Source organism: Trichoderma aggressivum (genome assembly GCF_033847375.1).
Source record: "Trichoderma aggressivum f. europaeum strain CBS 100526 chromosome Unknown scaffold_060, whole genome shotgun sequence".
Lineage (NCBI taxonomy): Eukaryota > Fungi > Ascomycota > Sordariomycetes > Hypocreales > Hypocreaceae > Trichoderma > Trichoderma aggressivum.
In genome coordinates, this window is record NW_026946426.1 from 72528 (window position 1) to 91925 (window position 19398).

Genomic DNA, 19398 nt, shown 5'->3' on the forward strand with positions numbered 1-19398 from the left:
TCCCGTGACAAAATCCGCATGTTTTCGGATTCGGCTGCAGCATGTACGAGTGTCAATAAGGCAGCAATACATTCATGACCCCGTTGGGAAAATGGACAGTTTGGCGGAGGAATATTCATTACATAGAAGCAACCCCCACGACGAAGCCTATTGGCATGATGCTGCGTATTGGGTCAGCTCCATCCACACTTGCTCATCTACTGCCTAAAATGAGTGCAGAAAATACGAGTATATACATGCAGCAACATCTTTGGGCTCCAAGTCGAACGCCCGCAGCGGAATAGAAAGCAAATGATTCTTCATGCCCCACGGCCAAGAAGAAGCAGTCGAGCCTGGATTGTTCGGATTCGCATCTCACTTTCAGTCTCGGAAGGGCCATTTACGGCATTAGGAATTAAGAGAGAAAAGAAACTAAAAGAAGCCCGGTTTATAAATTGGCCCTTCTGTCAAATACGGTATGCAATCCAGCTTGCCTCTGCTATGACGTAGTCCCGCAGCCGCACATTCTACCTCCGAAATCGCATTCTTTTGACCTACCCTACACTCTCAACATCAAAATTGAAGGAAAAGTTAGTGCTCTTTAAGAGACCGTATTCTCAATTCGTTTCGTGTTTACATCAATGTAGCAGATAGAATAGACAAAAAAAAATCTCATCTCTGAAAATAGGTTTGTCATAAATGATCTTGTTATGCTGCTGCAGCTGAATACAGCAGGTGCAAGATCTTGGGCGTCATTCGTGACTAAGCATCAAAATGCTACATCTTGACTCATTCTTAAGCCAGCCACATTCACTAAGATTGAATCCAATCACGGCTCAGTTGAAAAAGACGGTGGATGATACGAAATTTCTCACCCAAGTTTTATCCATTCCCATTATAACACATAGAATCTTAGAAAATGGCTACAACGCCAAAGTATCTCACCGGCGACGGTGCCGGAATCAAAGACTTCATTGACAAGTTTGACGTGAGTGATTTTACCATTCTCTTCCTAAACTCACCCTCGTGGTCGTCGCTCACATGAAGATGTAGACATTCCTATTCGACTGTGATGGTTAGCCGGAATTCCCCTTTCCAAACGAGCTGGGCAGTATCTCACAATTTGCTAGGCGTACTATGGAATGGAGACCACGTGTATGAAGGCGTTCCCGAGACAATCTCTCTCCTCAAGTCAAAAGGTTGGGCAACCCCCCTGAGACACAAGCCAACTCAAACTCTTCACTCACACTCTTTCTCCTCATCTCCCAGGCAAGAGAGTCGTGTTCGTAACCAACAACTCCACAAAGTCACGGCAGGACTACGTCAAGAAGCTCGAGAAGCTGGGCATCCCCTGCGACGCCGAAGATGTCTTTGGCTCCTCCTACTCCGCAGCCATCTACATCAACCGCATCCTCAAGCTCCCTCCCGGCAAGAACAAGGTATATGCCATCGGTGAGTCCGGAATCGAGACGGAGCTGGCCTCCGAGGGCATCCCCTTTATCGGCGGAACAGACCCCAACTTCAGGAGGGACATCACGCCCGCTGATTTCGAGGGCATGGCCAACGGCTCGATCCTGGATCCCGAGGTCGGTGTCGTCCTATGCGGCCTGGACTTTCACATCAACTACCTGAAGCTCGCGCTCGGCTTCCACTACATCCAGCGCGGAGCCGTTTTCCTGGCAACGAATGCGGATTCCACCTTGCCCATGCACCACGCCTTCTTCCTCGGCGCCGGATCCATCATGATTCCCGTTGCCAACGCCGTCGGGGAGCAGCCCACGATTCTCGGGAAGCCAAGCCAGGCCATGATGGACGCTGTCGAGGGCAAGTTTCAGCTTGACCGCGCCAAGACGTGCATGATTGGCGACAGGTTAAACACCGACATCAAATTTGGCATTGAAGGAAACCTGGGCGGAACGCTCCATGTGTTGACCGGTGTAAACCAAAAGGCAGACTGGGATCGCGAGGATGCGATCGCGGTGCCGGCCTACTACGCTGACAAGCTGAGTGATCTTCTTCAGGGTGCATAGAACTCATGATATTTAGACTCTAGATTAGACTTTTTTTCTTTTCTTTTATAGATGCGGTATGATATAATAGGCAAATTTCCAACACATTCCCCAAGTCCAAAGTTTTCCCTCTTGGTTTATCCGTGTATGACGACTATTGTTTCTTTTTTTTTCGTAGAAAATTTTATAATTACACCGTTGAAGCAGCTCATTAGCGTTGGAAGTTGTGCAGGTAGTTATAGAGTTCTTCATTTCAGCCTTGCTTCTTCTTGTGTCTCTGCTTTTGCTCAGCACGCTTAACCAGCTCGCTCGACCTGATGACTTTCGGCCCCGGGGTCGCATACGGACCCAGTGTCTTGGGGATGAACATGCCAACGTGATTTTGATAGGCTTTGTACTCTGGATATTTACCAGACGTGATGCCCTCCGTGAGGTTAGTGGAGCCCTGGAAAAGTAAAACCAAGGAGACGGCACCAATGCCAGCCCAGCTGTATGGGGTGTTGGTGGCGAAGCAGCTCCACTGGTAGAGCATGAACCAAATGGTTTGTTCAGCAAAGAAGTTGGGGTGTCGGCTATATGCCCAGAGGCCCGTTGTGATGAAGCCTCTATCTAGCTCACCCGATGTATACCCACTGGTTAGTTTCCCAGTATCCTTGTATTTGTATTTGGCGGTTTGAAAAGCTGACATTGCGTTAGTATGGATAAGGAACCGGCTTTTAAACCAAAGATGAGCTCAACATACCCCATTGCTGGCCATCACTTATCCATTCGCTCAGGACGAGAAGAATCTCCACGCCGAAAAAGACCAGATCAACTGCCTGAACTTCAGGCTCAAACTGAGATGACAGCAAGATGACGTACGCCGGCACACACGAGAAGAGGTAGAGGAGGATGCTCTGAATAAACGAAATGAAGATGACGTTGAAGATGAACCAGACGACTGAGTTGAGTTGAGCTTTGACAATCATCCTGCTGAGAATTAGCCCGGACCGTACTCTACTGTACAGAAAATGGGTGGTGTGTTCTTACCATCTGTAGTCTTCCGAGCCAATGTTGTAGCCCCCGCGTCTCCAGTAGTTGTACGTCAATCGAATCTGCCACGAGCCCGACATTAGCAGTGCCCTGATAATCCTAATCACATCGCATCACACTGGCGCATGAGATCCACGTACACTCCATAAGGTCGTACAGACAGCAATCAAATCCACTCGACCATGCGGCAGACCAGCTACACGTGCCCAGAGCGCAATGTGGACAACGTATAGGTTGGGCAGGATGCTCCACAGCCGGTCGATCTGCGAATAGTTGCGATTGATCTCGGACGCAACCAAGGCGAGAAGCCCAACAGCAAGAGAAGCCGCAAAGCCCGAAATCAGGGGATTCGTCGTAACATAGAGCTCCCTCAAGGCGTCGAGGCTGTCGATGCTCTCCCAGATCCGGTGGGGTAGCTGGTAGAGCTGCGGCAGGAAAGGCTCAACGACCTTTGAGTAGTCGACGCAGTCCTGCAGGGATTTGACATGAGGCAGAGCCATCGCGGGTGATCGCCAGATGCCGAATGAACTGAGGGTTGAGACGAGCTTGTCGAGCACGGGCAGCTCAACCCCCGTCATGGACTTTATATATGCGGCCATGGCGGTCCAAGTGCTCAGTCCAGGTATGTAAGGGATTGATGGAGTCGATACCTATGACGGAGACAGAAATCGGTGGCGGACCAATTAATGGGCCGTTGTTGTTGGCTGTGGCCGATTGCCTCCAGCGCCTGTGGCCGCGCTGATCGAGGCGCGGGTTAGCGTCCAGCTTCAGCGCCATAGCCTGGAGTTTCAGTGCGGCGATGCGCTGTGGACCCCTAGCAGAGCTTCCATCTGTTGCCCTGTGCGTGCTTGACCTCCCTCCATCGATCTCAAGCTGGTACCATCGGATGTACAGTAGCTCTGGTGGGGCGATGGTGCAGCTTTGCCGTGCTCCAGTAAAAATCTCGGCTCATGTTCAACTCTCTCGTCTCTATCCGATCTGATACCATCGCGAGTTACACTCTACTGTTCCACACGTGCAGCTGTCAAGGAACAGCCCCGTCCGTCGTCTTCGGCAGCTCGGGCATAGCGTGAAGCTTCGCAGAATGGCAGTTGAAGGAATTCCCGCTGATTGGTGACCCAAAAACGCCTGGTGGAGGTCCATGTATCAAAAGAAAGACGTGAATCTCGATTGGAGAGCTCCATGCACTTTACCCGTCGGTGTTTGTCCGCCCTCAAGCCTCGAGCCATGAAAGTCCTGTGCGTGGCTGAGAAGCCATCCATTTCCAAGGCTGTGGCTGGCCATCTCTCTGGAGGCTCTTTCTCAACAGTGCGTACACGCTCAAGTAGTCCAAGGTGATCTTTGGCGAGGGAACTGACATGAAACCAACGCAAGCACAACACACGCAACAAGTTCATCAAGAACTACTCGTTTGACTTTGACTTTGGCCAGCAATGGGGATCCTCATCCGTGACCATGACCTGCGTTACGGGCCATCTGACCAATGTTGAGTTCACTAGCGAGTACAAGAACTGGAGCCATCCTCCACCAGAATCGCTCTTCACTGCGCCGATAGTGACGAATGTCCACGATGTGAGTGATGCCAGACTGGCCCGTATGAGATTCTGCTGACCAATGAGCAGGATAAAAAGGACATTGCCAAGAATATAGCCGATCAAGCAAAATATGCTCGTCTGCTGGTGATATGGACTGATTGCGATCGTGAAGGGGAGCACATTGGCCAGGAGATTGTCGACGCAGCCAAGAAGGGCAACGCTGGCATCCAGGTGAAGCGTGCCAAATTCAGCAATGTTGAACGAGCGTATGGACCATCTCCCGTCTTGTGGCATTTCCTTGTGCTGACACCCCCTTTCTCAGCCATGTGCTGTCGGCAGCCAGACGCCTGGTTGAATTGGACGAGAAACAGGTAAACGCTGTTGCGGCAAGAATCGAACTGGATCTTCGCATTGGATACGCATTTACGCGCTTCATAACGAATAATCTCAAGCATCTGGGTGGACCTCTGGCAGACCTGGTTCTTAGTTATGGTGCGTAAAGAACAATTGCCCCCTTATCTCGTACTGAATGAAATCATGTAGGGTCTTGCCAGTTCCCAACTCTGGGCTTCGTGGTGGACAGATACTTTCGAGTCAAGAATTTTGTTCCCGAGCCGTTCTGGGGCATTTCTTTAATGCACAAGAAAGAGGGCAAGCAAGTACGGTTTTCTTGGGCTCGTAACCGTCTCTTTGACCGGATGACAGCCGTGCTCTTATACGAGCGATGCCTTGCTGCCAAAAAGGCCAAGGTCACCAAGGTGCAAGAAAAACCAACCCGGAAGTTCAAGCCACTGCCTCTCACTACCGTCGAGCTTCAAAAGGCGGCAACCCGTTTGCTCCGGATGTCTGGTCAGCAAGCCATGACGATAGCTGAAGGTCTGTACAATAAAGGCTTTATCAGCTATCCGAGGACAGAAACGGATCGTTTTGACAAGGGAATGAATCTGAGGGCACTGGTTCAGAAACAGACAACAGACCAACGCTGGGGCCCCTTCGCTCAAGGTCTCGTCAACGGTGGGTTTCAGCAACCAAGAGAAGGAAAACATGACGACAAGGCCCATCCGCCTATCCATCCCATCGCGCACGTCGCACCAACCGCATTGACCTATGACGAGGGACGGCTCTACGAGTATGTTACTCGCCGATTTCTTGCATGCTGCGCAGAAGATGCCAAAGGAATGGCAACGGATATTGAGCTTCTGTTTGGAGATGAGCATTTTAGCACGCGAGGAGTCATTGTGCTTGAGAGGAACTACTTGGACGTCTACATATACGAAAACTGGACTGATAGCACAGAGCTTCCGAGATTCAACGTTGGCGAGCAATTCGAGCCTACCGAGGCAATGATGACCGAAGGTAAAACATCGCCGCCAAATTATCTTACTGAAGCGGATTTGATTGCGCTCATGGACGCCAATGGCATTGGAACCGATGCCACAATGGCGGAGCACATCCAGAAGATTCAAGACCGAGAGTACGTGGCAACTACAACGAGGGGGGGTACGGCAGCTACAGAGGGGGAAGAGGATGGGCCGGGAGAAGCTCCAGCTACTCGAGGCGGCCGTGGACGTGGCAGAGGAGGCCGTGGCCGGGGAGGAGGTGCCGGCGGCTCAGCAAGAGGGGGTCGGGGAAGCGGGCTGAAAGTGTTTGTGCCAACTCAACTTGGTGTAGCTCTTATCTTGGGCTTCGACCGGATGAGCTTCGAAACGAGCCTCGGAAAGCCCTTTTTGCGTAAAGAAATGGAGCTTCAGATGAAGGCCATCTGTCAAGGCAGCACAACACGCCGGGCGGTTCTTGAACAAAGCATCGCGCAGTACAGACAGGTATTCCTCCAGTCTCAAGAACAAGTGGGAGTCCTTAAGCAGGTGAGTGGAGTCCTCCTTACTCGAACATGGCATCCCCTAATAACGTTTGTATATCGTGTAGGCCTGCCGCGAGTTTGTCTTTGGTCAGGGGCCGAGAGCATAACCCGATTGAAAGCGTGTCATCTTTGTGCCCCTCTCTACTTACACAACCAGCTTCGTCTCCTTTTTGATTGCCAGCTGTATCATGCTGGTGTTAGTCGTGTTGTCTCACATGCTCAACCAGGTCTAGATCTGATATATCGCCGATGCACGCCGCAATCTCGACCTTGCTTTCTTCGGGGTAACCAAACCCTACTCTACGCCCGCCATCATCACACAAAAATGAATATTCATTTCCTGGGTTCGACACGAGCGCGTCATCCAGCTCCTTAATACTAGCCTATAAATAACAACCCCATTACGGAGCACAGCTACCTCCTTTAAACCTACCAAGGTTCTCGTGGGACCCATCCAAGGGGGCGTGCAAGAAATAAGCGTCGCCGCCGATCACTGGAAGCTGTTGTACCTGTTCATCAATACGTCACTAAAGAAAACCAACACGGGTACTAGGTAGTAAAACTCCACAAATCTCATTGTCCGAGCACCGGGGCTCCAGCCCTCAAACCACCAGCGAAGCTACTCGTCGTGCTGAAATTCGGAAACAATATCGCCTCGAGCACGCACAGACAAAGGTGGGATGAGATGAGATGAACGAAAATGACTCTTATCGCTAATTAGAACCGTTTTCGAGAATGTCGGGTCCATGTTCGGCGTGGCTGACACACACACACGCCTCAGCAGCTATTAACACGCTTGGCTTGTCACTAACAACCACTTACACGCTCACACACACACCCGAATCGAGAGATGGGGGGTCACATGGAGGCGCGGTAAATGAATCGTTACCAATCAGCTTATCTATCGAGCAACGTGACGCTTGCACAGCGTTCAACGGTCCTGGTTGAAGAGAATCGCAGAGAGCTGTTGGAGGAAACTGCACAGTATGTACCAATTACTCTACACTACAGACAAAAGCGCGGACTGGTTTGTCCAAGTATACAGTAAGTAGCGGCTTACCTGTTTGCAGACATTCGGCGGCGGATGTAGTTTCCTGTCCGTTGCGGTCGCCGTATTGTTTCCCTACTAACAGTTCTGTTGCTGCAAGTGTGTGCATATCGTCCCATGGAATCCGCGTACACCCAAATGTAGGAGGTACGGGCAGATACATGCGCAGAGCATGCTTGCGCAGGTTCCGATGAAGTTGAAGAAATGGTTCCCGCTTGGGCCGGTCACTTGGGCAGAACCAATGCAGGGAATCATCATTCAGTGTCAAAACGTTGCTTCTTTGCGGATAGTGTCGAGATCGGGATCGCCTGATTGCCTTCGCAGGGCATCCATCAATCCGACCAGCTGCGTTGTCGGACTACCCCGATTGGCTGCCGGCCGAACGCTTGATTCTTCAGTGCGCGCCATCACATTCACACACATTGGCGTCAGCCAGTAATGTCGCCGTTCAAACCACACTGCGGATGCGCGTTTTGACGTCGGATGTCTGCCCTCTGCTTTTCATAGCCGTTGTTTGCATATTACAAGACAAAGGCCCGCGGCAAGAAACCTGTTTGCGCCAAAGGGCTGAGACAAAGACCCAGATGGCGGTTCTGCCCACAAGCTAAAGCCGGCGGGGAAACGAGATGGTCCGGCTTTCTGCTTGCCCAGTCGGGCAATCGGGTCTGCCCACGACTCTCCATGGATTCGAGCATCGTGACAGATGGGAGGTGGACTCGGACTCCATGTGCTCCGTACTAGACGGTTCATTATCGCAGCCGAACAGACCGTCTCATTGTCTAGTCCAATAACTAACCGCACACCCCGCTTTGCAAGGAAGCCGTTGGCCGCGATGCCGCAAAAGCATGGCGCGCACAAACGTCGATTTCCCGCCATGGCCATGGGGGGGTTTGATACTTATCGCGATGGAAATTGGCGCAAGGCCTCGCCTACACCCGCGTCAAAGCCCTAGAATCAGGGCTTGGTGGCCTTTGTTCTGTGTATGAGATGAGTGTTAGATGGCATGGTGAGGCCCAGCTACAATGACGCTGCTTGCTGACGCGCAAGGTGGTATTGCCATAAGATTCGTATACCACCTTGTAGAGCGCAACTTGGATGAAGCAGGCAATATCCATACACCGCGGCGGGGCTATCTACCTACTAGGAACAGTAGGAAGTGATACCGGGAGTAAGGGCACAGGCAAAACTACAGTACCACCTACCTGTCTGCATATGGCTCTATTTGGCGATACCTGTCTATGACATGAACATGATAATACGTTTTTGCTACGTCTCCTGGATTTTGTCTGTGGCCGTCGTTTGTGGCCCCCTAAACAAACTAAACAAAACCCAACGACAAATGCCGAGCCAGAACCAGCTCGTCACCCCTTTCCGAGGCATAAAAGCCCTCGCATCGTCAACTCTCGTCGAATAAGAGCCAGCCCGCGATGAATGTGCGCGCTAGCTGGTTCCCCAGACTCGGGCCAAGATGGGGCCATGGGAGCCGTCGACAACAGCCTGGAGCGACGCCTGCTTGCACGTTGTCCAGTCCGTGGCCGAAATGCTCCGACTATCCCCGCTCCCGAGTCTCAGTGATAGGCTCATGTTGGAGAACTCTCGCGGTTGTTGCGCGCAGGTTGCTAGTTGCGACTTACTCGTTGGCCACGTTAGCCGGGTTGACGACTCGAGCTCGAGGCGTGTGAATCGCATGTACGAAATACATGAACTGAGGAGCCCTGCCAGGTGCTTTAGCGATGCAGGAGAAAGATGAGGGACAGTCAGCTCGAGTCAACTGGCAGAGTACACAAGTCGGCGGGTGGGAGGTACAGTATCGCCAAAGTACAGAGCTGGGGCCCGTCTCCGGTGTCGCTGCGCCAACGGAATGGAATTGGAAATGCGACATTGATTGAAGTTTAATCAGCCATTTTTACCAGTGCAAAGAATCTACGAGTAACTTTACTCGGGAAATACTTTAATGCCCGGAAGAGCGTCTTTGACGTGAGTACATGCGCCTCTTTGAGTGTCAAGCCCCGGGTGAGTACCTACCTATACAGTACGAAGCATCTACACCGGTTGGGCTCGACTTGCTGATACGAAATGCCCCGACCCAAGCACTCGTTCAAAGCCCCGTTTCTGCCCTCTCGCTTGACCACGCACTGCTGCTCCTCAAATCGACGCCAAATCATTGCCTTGCCTTAGCTGGTGGTCGCATTGGGCTCCGGGACGCCGTGCCGCGGAGCGTATCAGCATTTAGAAGCTGGGGCAGGCTCACGCACTATGTATAACCAACGAACCAAATCGCCGTTTGACACATACGGCGTTTGAGTGGTGGCCGACTTTTTTCACCTCATCACAGACAGACTGCGCCAAACGAGCGTCTCTCAATCACTTCGCCTTACCTTACTGTAATCTCATCTTATCTTTGGGCTGCAAGTTGGTGCTTCCAAAAGCGTCCATGCAATTACAAGGCATGGATGGTCGAATCCCAAGTCATGGGACGGGCTGAGGTACAAAGGAGTACTGCCTGGTACCTGGAGCCCGCCCCGGCGACGCGCTGCAGCCACGCCCCTCCCCTCTAAAGCCTCTAAACCTCTAAACGGTTCCAGCGCACAGTGGGCCCGTTTTTCTTTCCCTGGGGGGCGCCCGGCTTGGGTTTTAGAAGGCTGCAAGCATCTGGGGCGTGCGGCTAGCAGTCGCGCCTTTGTATCTCGTGCCTGCGCATGTACTCAGACTCGTACACACGGCCTTCATAATCGCTTCAGTCGCACCCTTCCAATCCTTTCCCTTCTCCCTTTCTTCCTTCAAAGCAATCACAACAACGCAAAACCGTGCAAACGATTCACATCGGGAATCATCTGTCACAGTCTCGATCGTCGCGCCAGCCCCTGCCAGCGAAGCCCGTTTCTCTTCTTTCCACCATCGCCTTTGTTTTGCCAGGCTGTCTGTCACTGGTTTGCTCCTTTTGGTACGTACTCCGCAGGCACCCCTGGCCAGTGACTCAACCCCCTTTGCCAGCAAAACTTGCATTACCGCTGCGAGAGCATCACCGCCTCTTGCTTGCTTGCTTGCATGCATGCGTTTTTCTTTTGTTTTCTTTTTGCCTTCTTTCTTCCTTGTTTTCGCGTGCGCCGGGCGAAAACAAAAAAAAAAAAGTACATATACTGACCGAGTCGCCTCCCTTGCCGCAGACTTAGCTCCCAAGCACTTGCAAATCCCGGTAAAAGAGAAAGAAAACAATGGCTTCTTTGGCGACTGCTGCCCGTGATATCCCCCAGGCCTCCTTGAGCCGAGACAACTTAACTGCTGTAGCGGCTCGGAGTGATCCTGCGATGACTGTGACACGATCTCGGGACCTCCCGACCCCTCCAAACTCCATCTCTCCCTCCTTGCCGGCCCACGGCCTCAAGGCCCAGCTTCAGAAGGCCAGGCTCGACCCTATCGACTCTGACTTGGATCTTCACGACAACGCCAGCGGAAGGTCGCTGTCCCCGGCGCTCGAGGCTGCAGGCGCCATCACCAGCTCCATGCTGGCTAGATACCACCTGCCCGAGATCCTGCTAAACCACGGGCCGCTGGCCATCCGCCACATCATGGGATACCTTACCACGTCAGTTCCTGGATTCTCCGGCATCCCGCCGACCAAGGCGCGCAGGGTGGTTGTCGGTGCGTTGGAAGGACGTGGTGGCGAAGGTCGTGGTGGCGAAGGTCGCGGTGTCGATGGGGACGTCGTCTTCGAGAAAGTGGGCTGGGGAAGATGGGATGCGCGCCGACGGGGACAGGCTGCCCGACACCGTCAAGCAACTCCGCCCAGCGGCCCATCCTCGTACACCGCTGGAATCCCAATCTCTAGGGTCAGCGGCCGGGGCTTGAGCCTGAGCAGGGCGAGGCTGAACATGGCAGGGTCCAGCGGCGGGGATTCGGTGCACCTCTCCCACGACGACCACTATGACATCTCCATGATGGAGCACGAGGCCGATAAGATGTCCATGGATGACTCTGCGTCGGCTTCCTGCTCCGAGGCCCCCGACGACGATGTCGCCATGAATGATGACCCGGAGGATGTGACGGACGACGAAGACTGGGCCGCCGTTGGAGCCGCCGCTCTGCGGGCTGACTCTTATCCAAACATGGCCGCAGCCTTCGAGTCCGGCCTGTCCTCCAACACCTACGCTGGCGGGATGCGCACGCTGCCCTCCACCTTTGGAGGTGTGGCGCATCCACCACAAGTCAAGATTGACTATTCTGCGTTCCCTGGTCCCTCGGACGCTCAGGAGCGCGAAGCTGTCGAAGCCCTTCTTCGGCTAGGTTCTGTATAATACCAACTGCATGCACGGCGTTTGATTTTCTTTTTGCTTTCCTATTTTTTAATCGGATGGGCGCGACTTGTTTCTTTTTGGGTTCCCACGGTGGGAGGGTTTTCACTCGGGTTCTGGGTGGGCTGGTTGGCTGGACCATGGAATACGTGTCACACAATGCCCGGGGGCGGCGTCCCGGATCAAACCCTTTCATGCTCATGACGACACGGTTGTTCTGCACGCATTGATGTTATGTTTTTGGACCCCTTTACTTTCGATACTCCGCACGCGGCATGTTTTCGTTTTTGCGTTTTGGCCCCTCATCTTCCCCCTCCAAACTGAGGGGAGGATCACCACTCCTTTCCATCTGCCTAGATGGGGACGAGCCTTGGGCGGCTCGCATACCTCACTGCGACCCTAGCCCTATATCGGCTTTTCGATGGGACTCTTCAAAAGAGGAGAGAAAACGGACACATTGATCCGAGTCACCACCAGCACTCGCTATTGGGATATTTCCTGCCTGGATTTTGGCAACTAATGCCCGTCATGCATGTCGAAGAGCAGTTGTCTTACTGCTTTGTGGCAACAACCCGCATACCGGAGAACTCTTATACCCTCGTCTCACGACGAAAACTTTTTGGGTCTTCCCTTGATGAGATGACTTGACCCTTTTTTTTTTCCATTTCATGGTCTTTTCCCATAACGGGCATTTTTCTTGCACATACACATTTTTTTGAAATGAAAAAAACTAATAATATGGCGCTTCCCGAAAGCGCTTGGCTCTTCAACACCACTCGCGGATGAATTTCCAATCTGCCATGGCTGCCCAATGGCGGCACTTTCAGGCTCGAGATGCAACAATTCTCCACTTCGGTTGCTTTTTCTTTTTATCTTATTTTTCACACTCCCTTGCTTGATATTGCACAAGAGGAGAGGAGATTGGTTGGTTGGCTTTATAGATTTGGGAATGGCATCATGACGGAGAAGGACTGGGTGTTGGATTTTCGTGGAGAAAGAGATCACAAATGCGCAAAGCTGGAAAAAAAGAGGAAGTGAGGGGGAACAACAGAGGTGACGTGGCTTCTGATGCTTGTCTCTTTATTTTAAAGAGCCCCAAAGAGAAGGATATACTATCTCAGCGAGGGAAAGACAAAGAAAAAAAAACTCAGTATTAACCGAGGGCTGGCGTAGCCAGATGGGTAGCTTCCGGTCTCAAATGAGGGACTCGATATTATAGAATGGAAGTATTGACCATTTCCTCAAGTTTTGACATTCTGTGGCATTTGGCGACGTGCTTGTAATTGATGATTGACTCGACGTGGGTTGTGCATGTCAAGATGGTTTCACTGGCTTACTGTACCGTTAAGAGGTGGAGGGCTGGGGCTGAATTCATGTATGTACATGTAGGTTTGCTGGCAGATGCTAGACTAAGAGGACGCTCGCTGAGTTGTCAGCGCAGATGTGGCTACGATTTGCGTACGGGCAGGGAATGCAGATGAAGATCAACGGGGGGAGGTTGTCGATCAGGATGCGAGAGCCGAAAGAGGGGTCCTTTGAACGAAAACTTTGGGAAAAGGGACGTGTTGTGTAGGGAGAGTTTTTACAGTATGGGATGAGACGATGTGGTGTTTACATGGGAGATGCTGTTGAGTGGAATATGATGGTTGTTTGATCGACTTTGTGTGTGTGTTTTTGAGTTGAATGGTTTGTGTGGGGATGTGATGGGTTTAAAAGAACAATCGTGGGCTTATGCGGGAGATACGAAGGGGGAAATGAAAAGCAAGATGACAGATTGTCACGTTCGAGAAACAGAGAAGGAAGAAAAAGAATCAGAAACCCAAGGGGATGCAACAAGTAAGCTTAAAAAGATTCCATGCAAGTAAGAAAAGGATGGATGGATTTGGATAACGGGGGTCCTTGGCGAGCAATTTGCGTTACGCCCGGAAGGGCTGGTGCCAAGGCATTTGCCCGTAGTACTTGCATAGTCTTTTCACGAGATAGTTGGCCTTTTTTGATGTGATGGGACGGAAGAAACGCTCCTGATTGACGAGGCTTGATGGTTGAGAGGGTTCGGGGTTATCGCGAGATACTCTGGATACGAAAGGGTCGATTGCTTGCCTCTGCTGCTGCTGTTGTTGGCTGATGGATGGTAGTACAGACACAGCAGCAGTAGTAATACGGAATCCTTCCGATTTAAGTGGCCATTTTCTTCCATTCTATTTGAAATCTTTGATCCTACGAGAAAAAACGAACCCGGAACTTGTGAAAAATGGCAGCTTTACTATCAGAATATGCCCATCCTAATGCCCGGCCCTCTTCCGAACCTCCGCCGAGACTTCAAAATTGTATAATAAACCACCTCGGGATTCTCCAGAAAGACAAGGGATCTTTTGTTCTCTTTTTCCCTTTTCTCTACCAAGATGCTTTTGTTTTAGGTTCGATGCACTGCCACCATCCTCGGGGGACAGTGTGTCAATGTAATGTGTGTCATTGAAGAAAAGTAGGAGGAGGTGGCGGCTCCTTGGCAAAGTGGCAATGTTCTTGGTATTACGGAGTAGTGGGTTGTGGTTGTGTCCAGCTGGGATGGTTTGTCTTGGCGATAGGGGGAATATGGAGTCGTCTTTATTTTCTAATGGCAACGGCCTTTTTTGGTTTACCGAGGAAGGGGGTCACTGTGTGTTGTTGTGTGCAAAGACGGGAGAGGAAGAGCAATGAATAATAATGAATCATGTGTGAAAGCTCGAGGGTGCATACAAACATGTATGTATGTTCCAAGTATGGGTGTAAACTGCACCGACGGGTTAGATGGGCTGTTGTTGACTACCTTAGTAGGCATTGGTGAGGAGACTCGGTGATATCTACGGGGTACTACCAAAGTGGCTATAGGTACACCCTAGCCAGCATCGAATAGGACATGGACCTCCCTCCTAGTCCATGGCATCGGGCCAATCCGATGGTATCTAGCATCCATGTGCCAGATACAGTCCTGTATTATTAGTAGCAGTGGTCTAGATACCCGGACAGACATCAAGCAGCATCAGCATCAGGTACGAGTACGGGGTACTGCGTACAATTAGCCAGGCACAGGCGGCGGGCCGGGGTCCTGTACCAGTGACCGGCTGCCCGGATTGCTCAATCAGGAAAGGGGGGTCATAAAGAAGGGCCCCAAGATGCGATCAACACTTTGCTGGACCAACAACCGCTGAGGCAACTCTATGGACCTGAAAAAATGATGGTGATAATAGCAGGAACTGGTATTGTACTTACTCGTACTGATGGTGAGCGTACTGTACTGTATGACCACGGAGAACAGAGAGAAAGGGCGTATATGTACGAGTACACAGCCGTAGGTTACCTGGCCATCGGGATTGGTCGGAGTTTGCTGGGTCCGTCAGGCCGCCAATTAAAGGAGCTGGGCCACGTTTGCACTCTGCCGTAGTCAAATCGACTGCGAGCAAGTTGAGCCAGATGGCAATTTGGCACCGGATTCCGTCCCCCATTGCAAATGCCCCCCTGGTCCACCGAGCCACCCCAACTCGGGCCATGCCTCTATCGTCCAGCAATGCTACTCGATGTGACCCGGAGCGATGATACCGGAGGCAAGTTCAGCACTCCGTACGAGCACATGTTCCGTCCCGACGAGCTGAACCGAGACCCAAGGAACGAGCCGCTGTCGATCGAGGCATTCGGAATTCGGTACGCGCGAGCGAGCTGTGCGCGCAGCAGGCTTGGCGGCTTTATCAATCTTCAACTTCTTCTCTGCTGGTCCGGTCCCTTGCACGCGACCTGGCTGAAGGGAGAGGCGCTGACGCGGTGCTCAGACGCCAACCGGGGCGCTAGAGTTTGATTTGGGGAACATGAAAGGTTAGTGTCGTCTCGGCGCACTTGGCTTTGTCTCTAATGCGGCGGAAAGCTTGATTCGGGCGTCTCGAGATATGCATAATGTTGTTCCGACTTGGCGAGCGTACATACATACATACATGGACAGGTATACAGCCTATCCCTCCATCATCTCCATGGGTGTGTCGTGTCATCCACACATGGCCTGTTGGTTGGAAGCGACGTGCTCAGCCATTGAGGCAATCGAACAGGCTAGAAGATATGGATTTGCCACGGCCAAAGCAAATTGAAGCGTGGTGAGACCTGCGGCGGGTATAGGTCCTGCGCAGGTATTGCCGTAAAGGAGCACATCTGATAAGACGGAGGACAGGACCGACCAGACTCCGCACACGATTTCGAACCTGTTTCCAACTACTATTCGTACTCGGTGCAAATTACTCCGTACGGGGAAAAAAAGAGCACCGCCTGTTTGCTTTGTTAGAGCCGCGTAACCGCTAGATGTCGAGGCAACTCGCGGGTTGTTGCTGCTGCTATCCGTTGGTTTGGATGTTGTCATTTCCATCATGTCTGACAAAACGAGGTTCATCCCGTCTTGTCTATGCCGTCTGAACCGGCGGTCCCCTTTTCCCACTGCACTTGATGCTTTCCATCTTCATACGAGGTACCTGCAGCATAGGGTGCCACCATATTCCGTACTCTGCCTGTATGGACAGTACGTACATGCACCCATCCAACGTTTACTGTACAGTACCCGTATTAGTAGGAGGAGGAGGAGGAGCAGCTCTGTATGACGCATGACAGCATGGCGGTACAAAGCAAAGCAAAGCAAAGCAAAGCAAAGCAAAGCAAAGCAAAGTGGCACCACCTGGACAGTCGTTTACGCGCGAGAGCGAGATTGGAGAAAAGAGGGAGAGGAAGAGAATCGGACACAGCCAGCCAGACATGTGCCATGGCTCGAGTCGATTTACACAAAAGGTCGGAGCGAGCGGCCACAGCGACAGCGACTGCGACCAGAGCGACGCTGGCGAGGGCCACGAGGCCAATCGAGAGCGCCGGGTGGGCACCGCGCCAAGGATGCCAAGTCTTGGCATTTCTTGGCATCGTATGCGCCGCTGCGTTCCGGTGGGCTGGACTGCTAAGGGATACCTGTGGGGGACTTTGACCGTGTATCAAATCTTGCCCACTCGTTAAGTCGTCCCAGGTCCCCCTCCATCCGAACCGCTAGCCCAGCAACGCCAAGAAATGCCAAGAACGCCAAGAATTTCCGCTTGGCCCTCTCGCGCCTGCCCAGGCCTTTGTTTCGATGTAAAGGGAGCCTCTGCCCCCAGAAAGCCTCGACCAGAGGCGCGAGTCTTTTCCCCCGGAACTTGCGTCCATCATAATCCCATCTTTTCATATCCCGGCAACCCGTATCCCCCAGAATCCTCTTTCCAAATTTCGAGATAAAAGCGCCCTGCAACCGCCCGCCCGTCGTTGCGAATCTGCATCTGCATCTGCAAACTCCCTCCTTCTGAAGCTTTCGCTGCTGCTGCGCCAAAGCGCCTCTTGGCCCCTCCCCGAAGACCGCGGCTCTCTGGTTGACTTTTCTGCTGCCCCACCACCAAGCAAGCCCCCGATAATGTCGGCCCAAGTCCCCGACCAGGCGTCGGCTCTGTCGCCCAGCCATGAGCACAAGTCCGCCTCACCAACTGATGCCTCGTCCACCACGAGCCCCAATGGCAGCACCAGCACCGGCAACAATGCCAGCAGTGCCTCGTCCAACGCGCAGGTGTCGCCGTCGCTTGGTGACGCCGTGGATGCGCCCCGCCAGCTCGTCTGCCGCTGGAACCAGTGCGGCCTCAAGTTTACCAACGCCGAGACGCTCTATGTAAGTGATTTGAGTGATGGATGGGTTGGACGATGGCTTGGTAGCAGACATGGAGATGGTTTTACTTGCTTTACACTTTTTTCACGCGTGGATGAATGACTGCTAACCACGTCTCGTGCAGGAACACATTTGTGAGCGTCATGTTGGTCGCAAGAGCACAAACAACCTGAGCCTCACCTGCCAGTGGAACTCTTGTCGCACCACCACCGTCAAGCGTGACCACATCACTTCTCACATCCGTGTTCACGTCCCCCTCAAGCCTCACAAATGCGAGTTCTGTGGCAAGTCTTTTAAGAGACCTCAGGACTTGAAGAAACACGTCAAGGTACTTATTCCCCATGTTGGCGACGGTTAGATCCTAGCTAACTTGCTCGCTCTCCTAGACCCATGCCGATGACTCGGTTCTCTCCCGACCTAGCCAGGATAACCAGCCCGGCATGAACTACAGACCACAAGCTCCCAAACGTGAGTACTCACTCTACAGCCTTATTTCCCTGTCTCGATTTTCCCTCGCCACTAACTCGGACCCCTTTAGCCCCTAGCTATTATGACCATAACGGACAGATGCGAAGCCCAGTCACCGGCTTCCCTCAACCACATGCCGGCGGCTATTATGCTCCTCAGCCGTCGACAAACTATGGTCTCTACTTCAACCAGCAGCATGTCAACACGGCACCCCGCTCTGAGCACATTGGCTACGCTGCAAGCTATGACCGCAAGCGCACTCATACTCATGAGATGGTTGACGATTTCTTTGGCAACGTCAAGCGTCGCCAGGTCGACCCGACTTCCTATGCTCAGATCGGACGCTCCCTGCTCCCTCTTCACAACGCACTGTCTATCCCCAGCGGACCCATGGCTGCCGCCGAATCTTACTTTCCCCAGCCGGCTGGTCATGCTGTAGGCCACAGCGTGGTCCACGCTGCGCCCGCGCCCGCGCCTACTCAGAATCCCTTGGCCCAGCAGTACTATCTTCCCATGCCCAATGCGAGGTCGCAGAAAGACCTAATTCAGCTCGACCAGATGCTAGGGCAGATGCAAAATACTGTGTACGAGACCGCTCCTCAAATGACCACAGGAATGCACCCCCATGAAGGCCAATTCGCCGGATATCGCAGCACACCGTCGCCAACTACGCTTCACCGCGGCCCAGATGCCATGCACATTGGTGCGGATGGCTACCACCAGCCAGTCTCAGCAGCAAGCATGGCATCACCTCTGACGGCCATCTCGTCTACCGGCACCCCTGCTGTGACACCACCGTCCAGCGCCATGTCATATACTTCTGGTCATTCCCCAAGCCCCTCAGCCTCCTCGGGATTTTCACCACAGTCCCGCCACAGCTCGACTGCCTCGTCCATCATGTATCCTAGCCTGCCCACTAGCCTGCCGGCCGTCAGCCAGGGATTCGGACATTCCACCACGGCAACGCTGGGCCCTAGCTTTGACGCGGGTGAGCGCCGCCGATATTCGGGTGGCATGCTCCAGAGAGCTCGCGGCGCACCGCCACGGTCTGTCGAGGAGCCCACTGGCGCAGTCACTCCCAAGGCAAGCGAATCTACCCAATCGATTGGATCTCCGTCATCGGAATCTTCAGACGTCAGTGACGGCACCCGCGAGCGAGAGGAGCAGTACGAGCGATGGGTAGATAACATGCGGGTGATTGAGGCCCTTCGCGAGTACGTCCAAGGGCGTCTCAAGCGGGGTGATTACGAGGAAGAGTATCCTAGCGTCAGCAAAATCCGCAAGGATGTTGATGCCATGGACCTGGAAGGCAAGTCTAGGAGCCCGCTTGCCAATGAGCGCCCCATGTCCAAGGAGAGCAACCCTCTGTACCCCGTCCTTCCTGTTCCTGGTACCTAAACCATGCGCCCAACTCATGAGATTAGTTGCATGAGGTGGCTTGCTTTTCTTCTCTTCGTTTTTATTTTTCACAAGTTTCCATGTTGGTGA

General features: G+C 52.7%; 6 protein-coding genes across 6 annotated transcripts; 5 read left to right on the plus strand and 1 right to left on the minus strand.

The window, feature by feature from the left end:
* Positions 1-898: 898 nt before the first annotated feature.
* On the plus strand, positions 899-2009 carry Triagg1_9846 (uncharacterized protein; the record flags this gene model as incomplete). Its single annotated transcript, XM_062904848.1, has 2 exons — positions 899-967; positions 1287-2009. The coding sequence occupies 2 exons, from the start codon at positions 899-901 to the stop codon at positions 2007-2009; spliced, it is 792 nt and encodes a 263-aa protein (XP_062751188.1).
* A 232-nt stretch (positions 2010-2241) lies between these two features.
* On the minus strand, positions 2242-3619 carry Triagg1_9847 (uncharacterized protein; the record flags this gene model as incomplete). Its single annotated transcript, XM_062904850.1, has 4 exons — positions 2242-2669; positions 2731-2957; positions 3018-3082; positions 3161-3619. The coding sequence occupies 4 exons, from the start codon at positions 3617-3619 to the stop codon at positions 2242-2244; spliced, it is 1179 nt and encodes a 392-aa protein (XP_062751189.1).
* A 628-nt stretch (positions 3620-4247) lies between these two features.
* Triagg1_9848 (uncharacterized protein) lies at positions 4248-6523 on the plus strand (the record flags this gene model as incomplete). Its single annotated transcript, XM_062904851.1, has 6 exons — positions 4248-4328; positions 4395-4592; positions 4643-4821; positions 4878-5047; positions 5099-6420; positions 6482-6523. The coding sequence occupies 6 exons, from the start codon at positions 4248-4250 to the stop codon at positions 6521-6523; spliced, it is 1992 nt and encodes a 663-aa protein (XP_062751190.1).
* A 4156-nt stretch (positions 6524-10679) lies between these two features.
* Positions 10680-11759, plus strand: Triagg1_9849 (uncharacterized protein; the record flags this gene model as incomplete). The annotated part of the gene is made up of 1 exon (XM_062904852.1): positions 10680-11759. The coding sequence occupies one exon, from the start codon at positions 10680-10682 to the stop codon at positions 11757-11759; it is 1080 nt and encodes a 359-aa protein (XP_062751191.1).
* Positions 11760-15243: 3484 nt separating this feature from the next.
* Triagg1_9850 (uncharacterized protein) lies at positions 15244-15585 on the plus strand (the record flags this gene model as incomplete). The annotated part of the gene is made up of 1 exon (XM_062904853.1): positions 15244-15585. The coding sequence occupies one exon, from the start codon at positions 15244-15246 to the stop codon at positions 15583-15585; it is 342 nt and encodes a 113-aa protein (XP_062751192.1).
* Positions 15586-16520: 935 nt separating this feature from the next.
* On the plus strand, positions 16521-19308 carry Triagg1_9851 (transcriptional regulator family: C2H2 zinc finger; the record flags this gene model as incomplete). Its single annotated transcript, XM_062904854.1, has 5 exons — positions 16521-16744; positions 16890-17445; positions 17567-17770; positions 17829-17910; positions 17981-19308. The coding sequence occupies 5 exons, from the start codon at positions 16521-16523 to the stop codon at positions 19306-19308; spliced, it is 2394 nt and encodes a 797-aa protein (XP_062751193.1).
* Between the last annotated feature and the right edge of the window lie 90 nt (positions 19309-19398).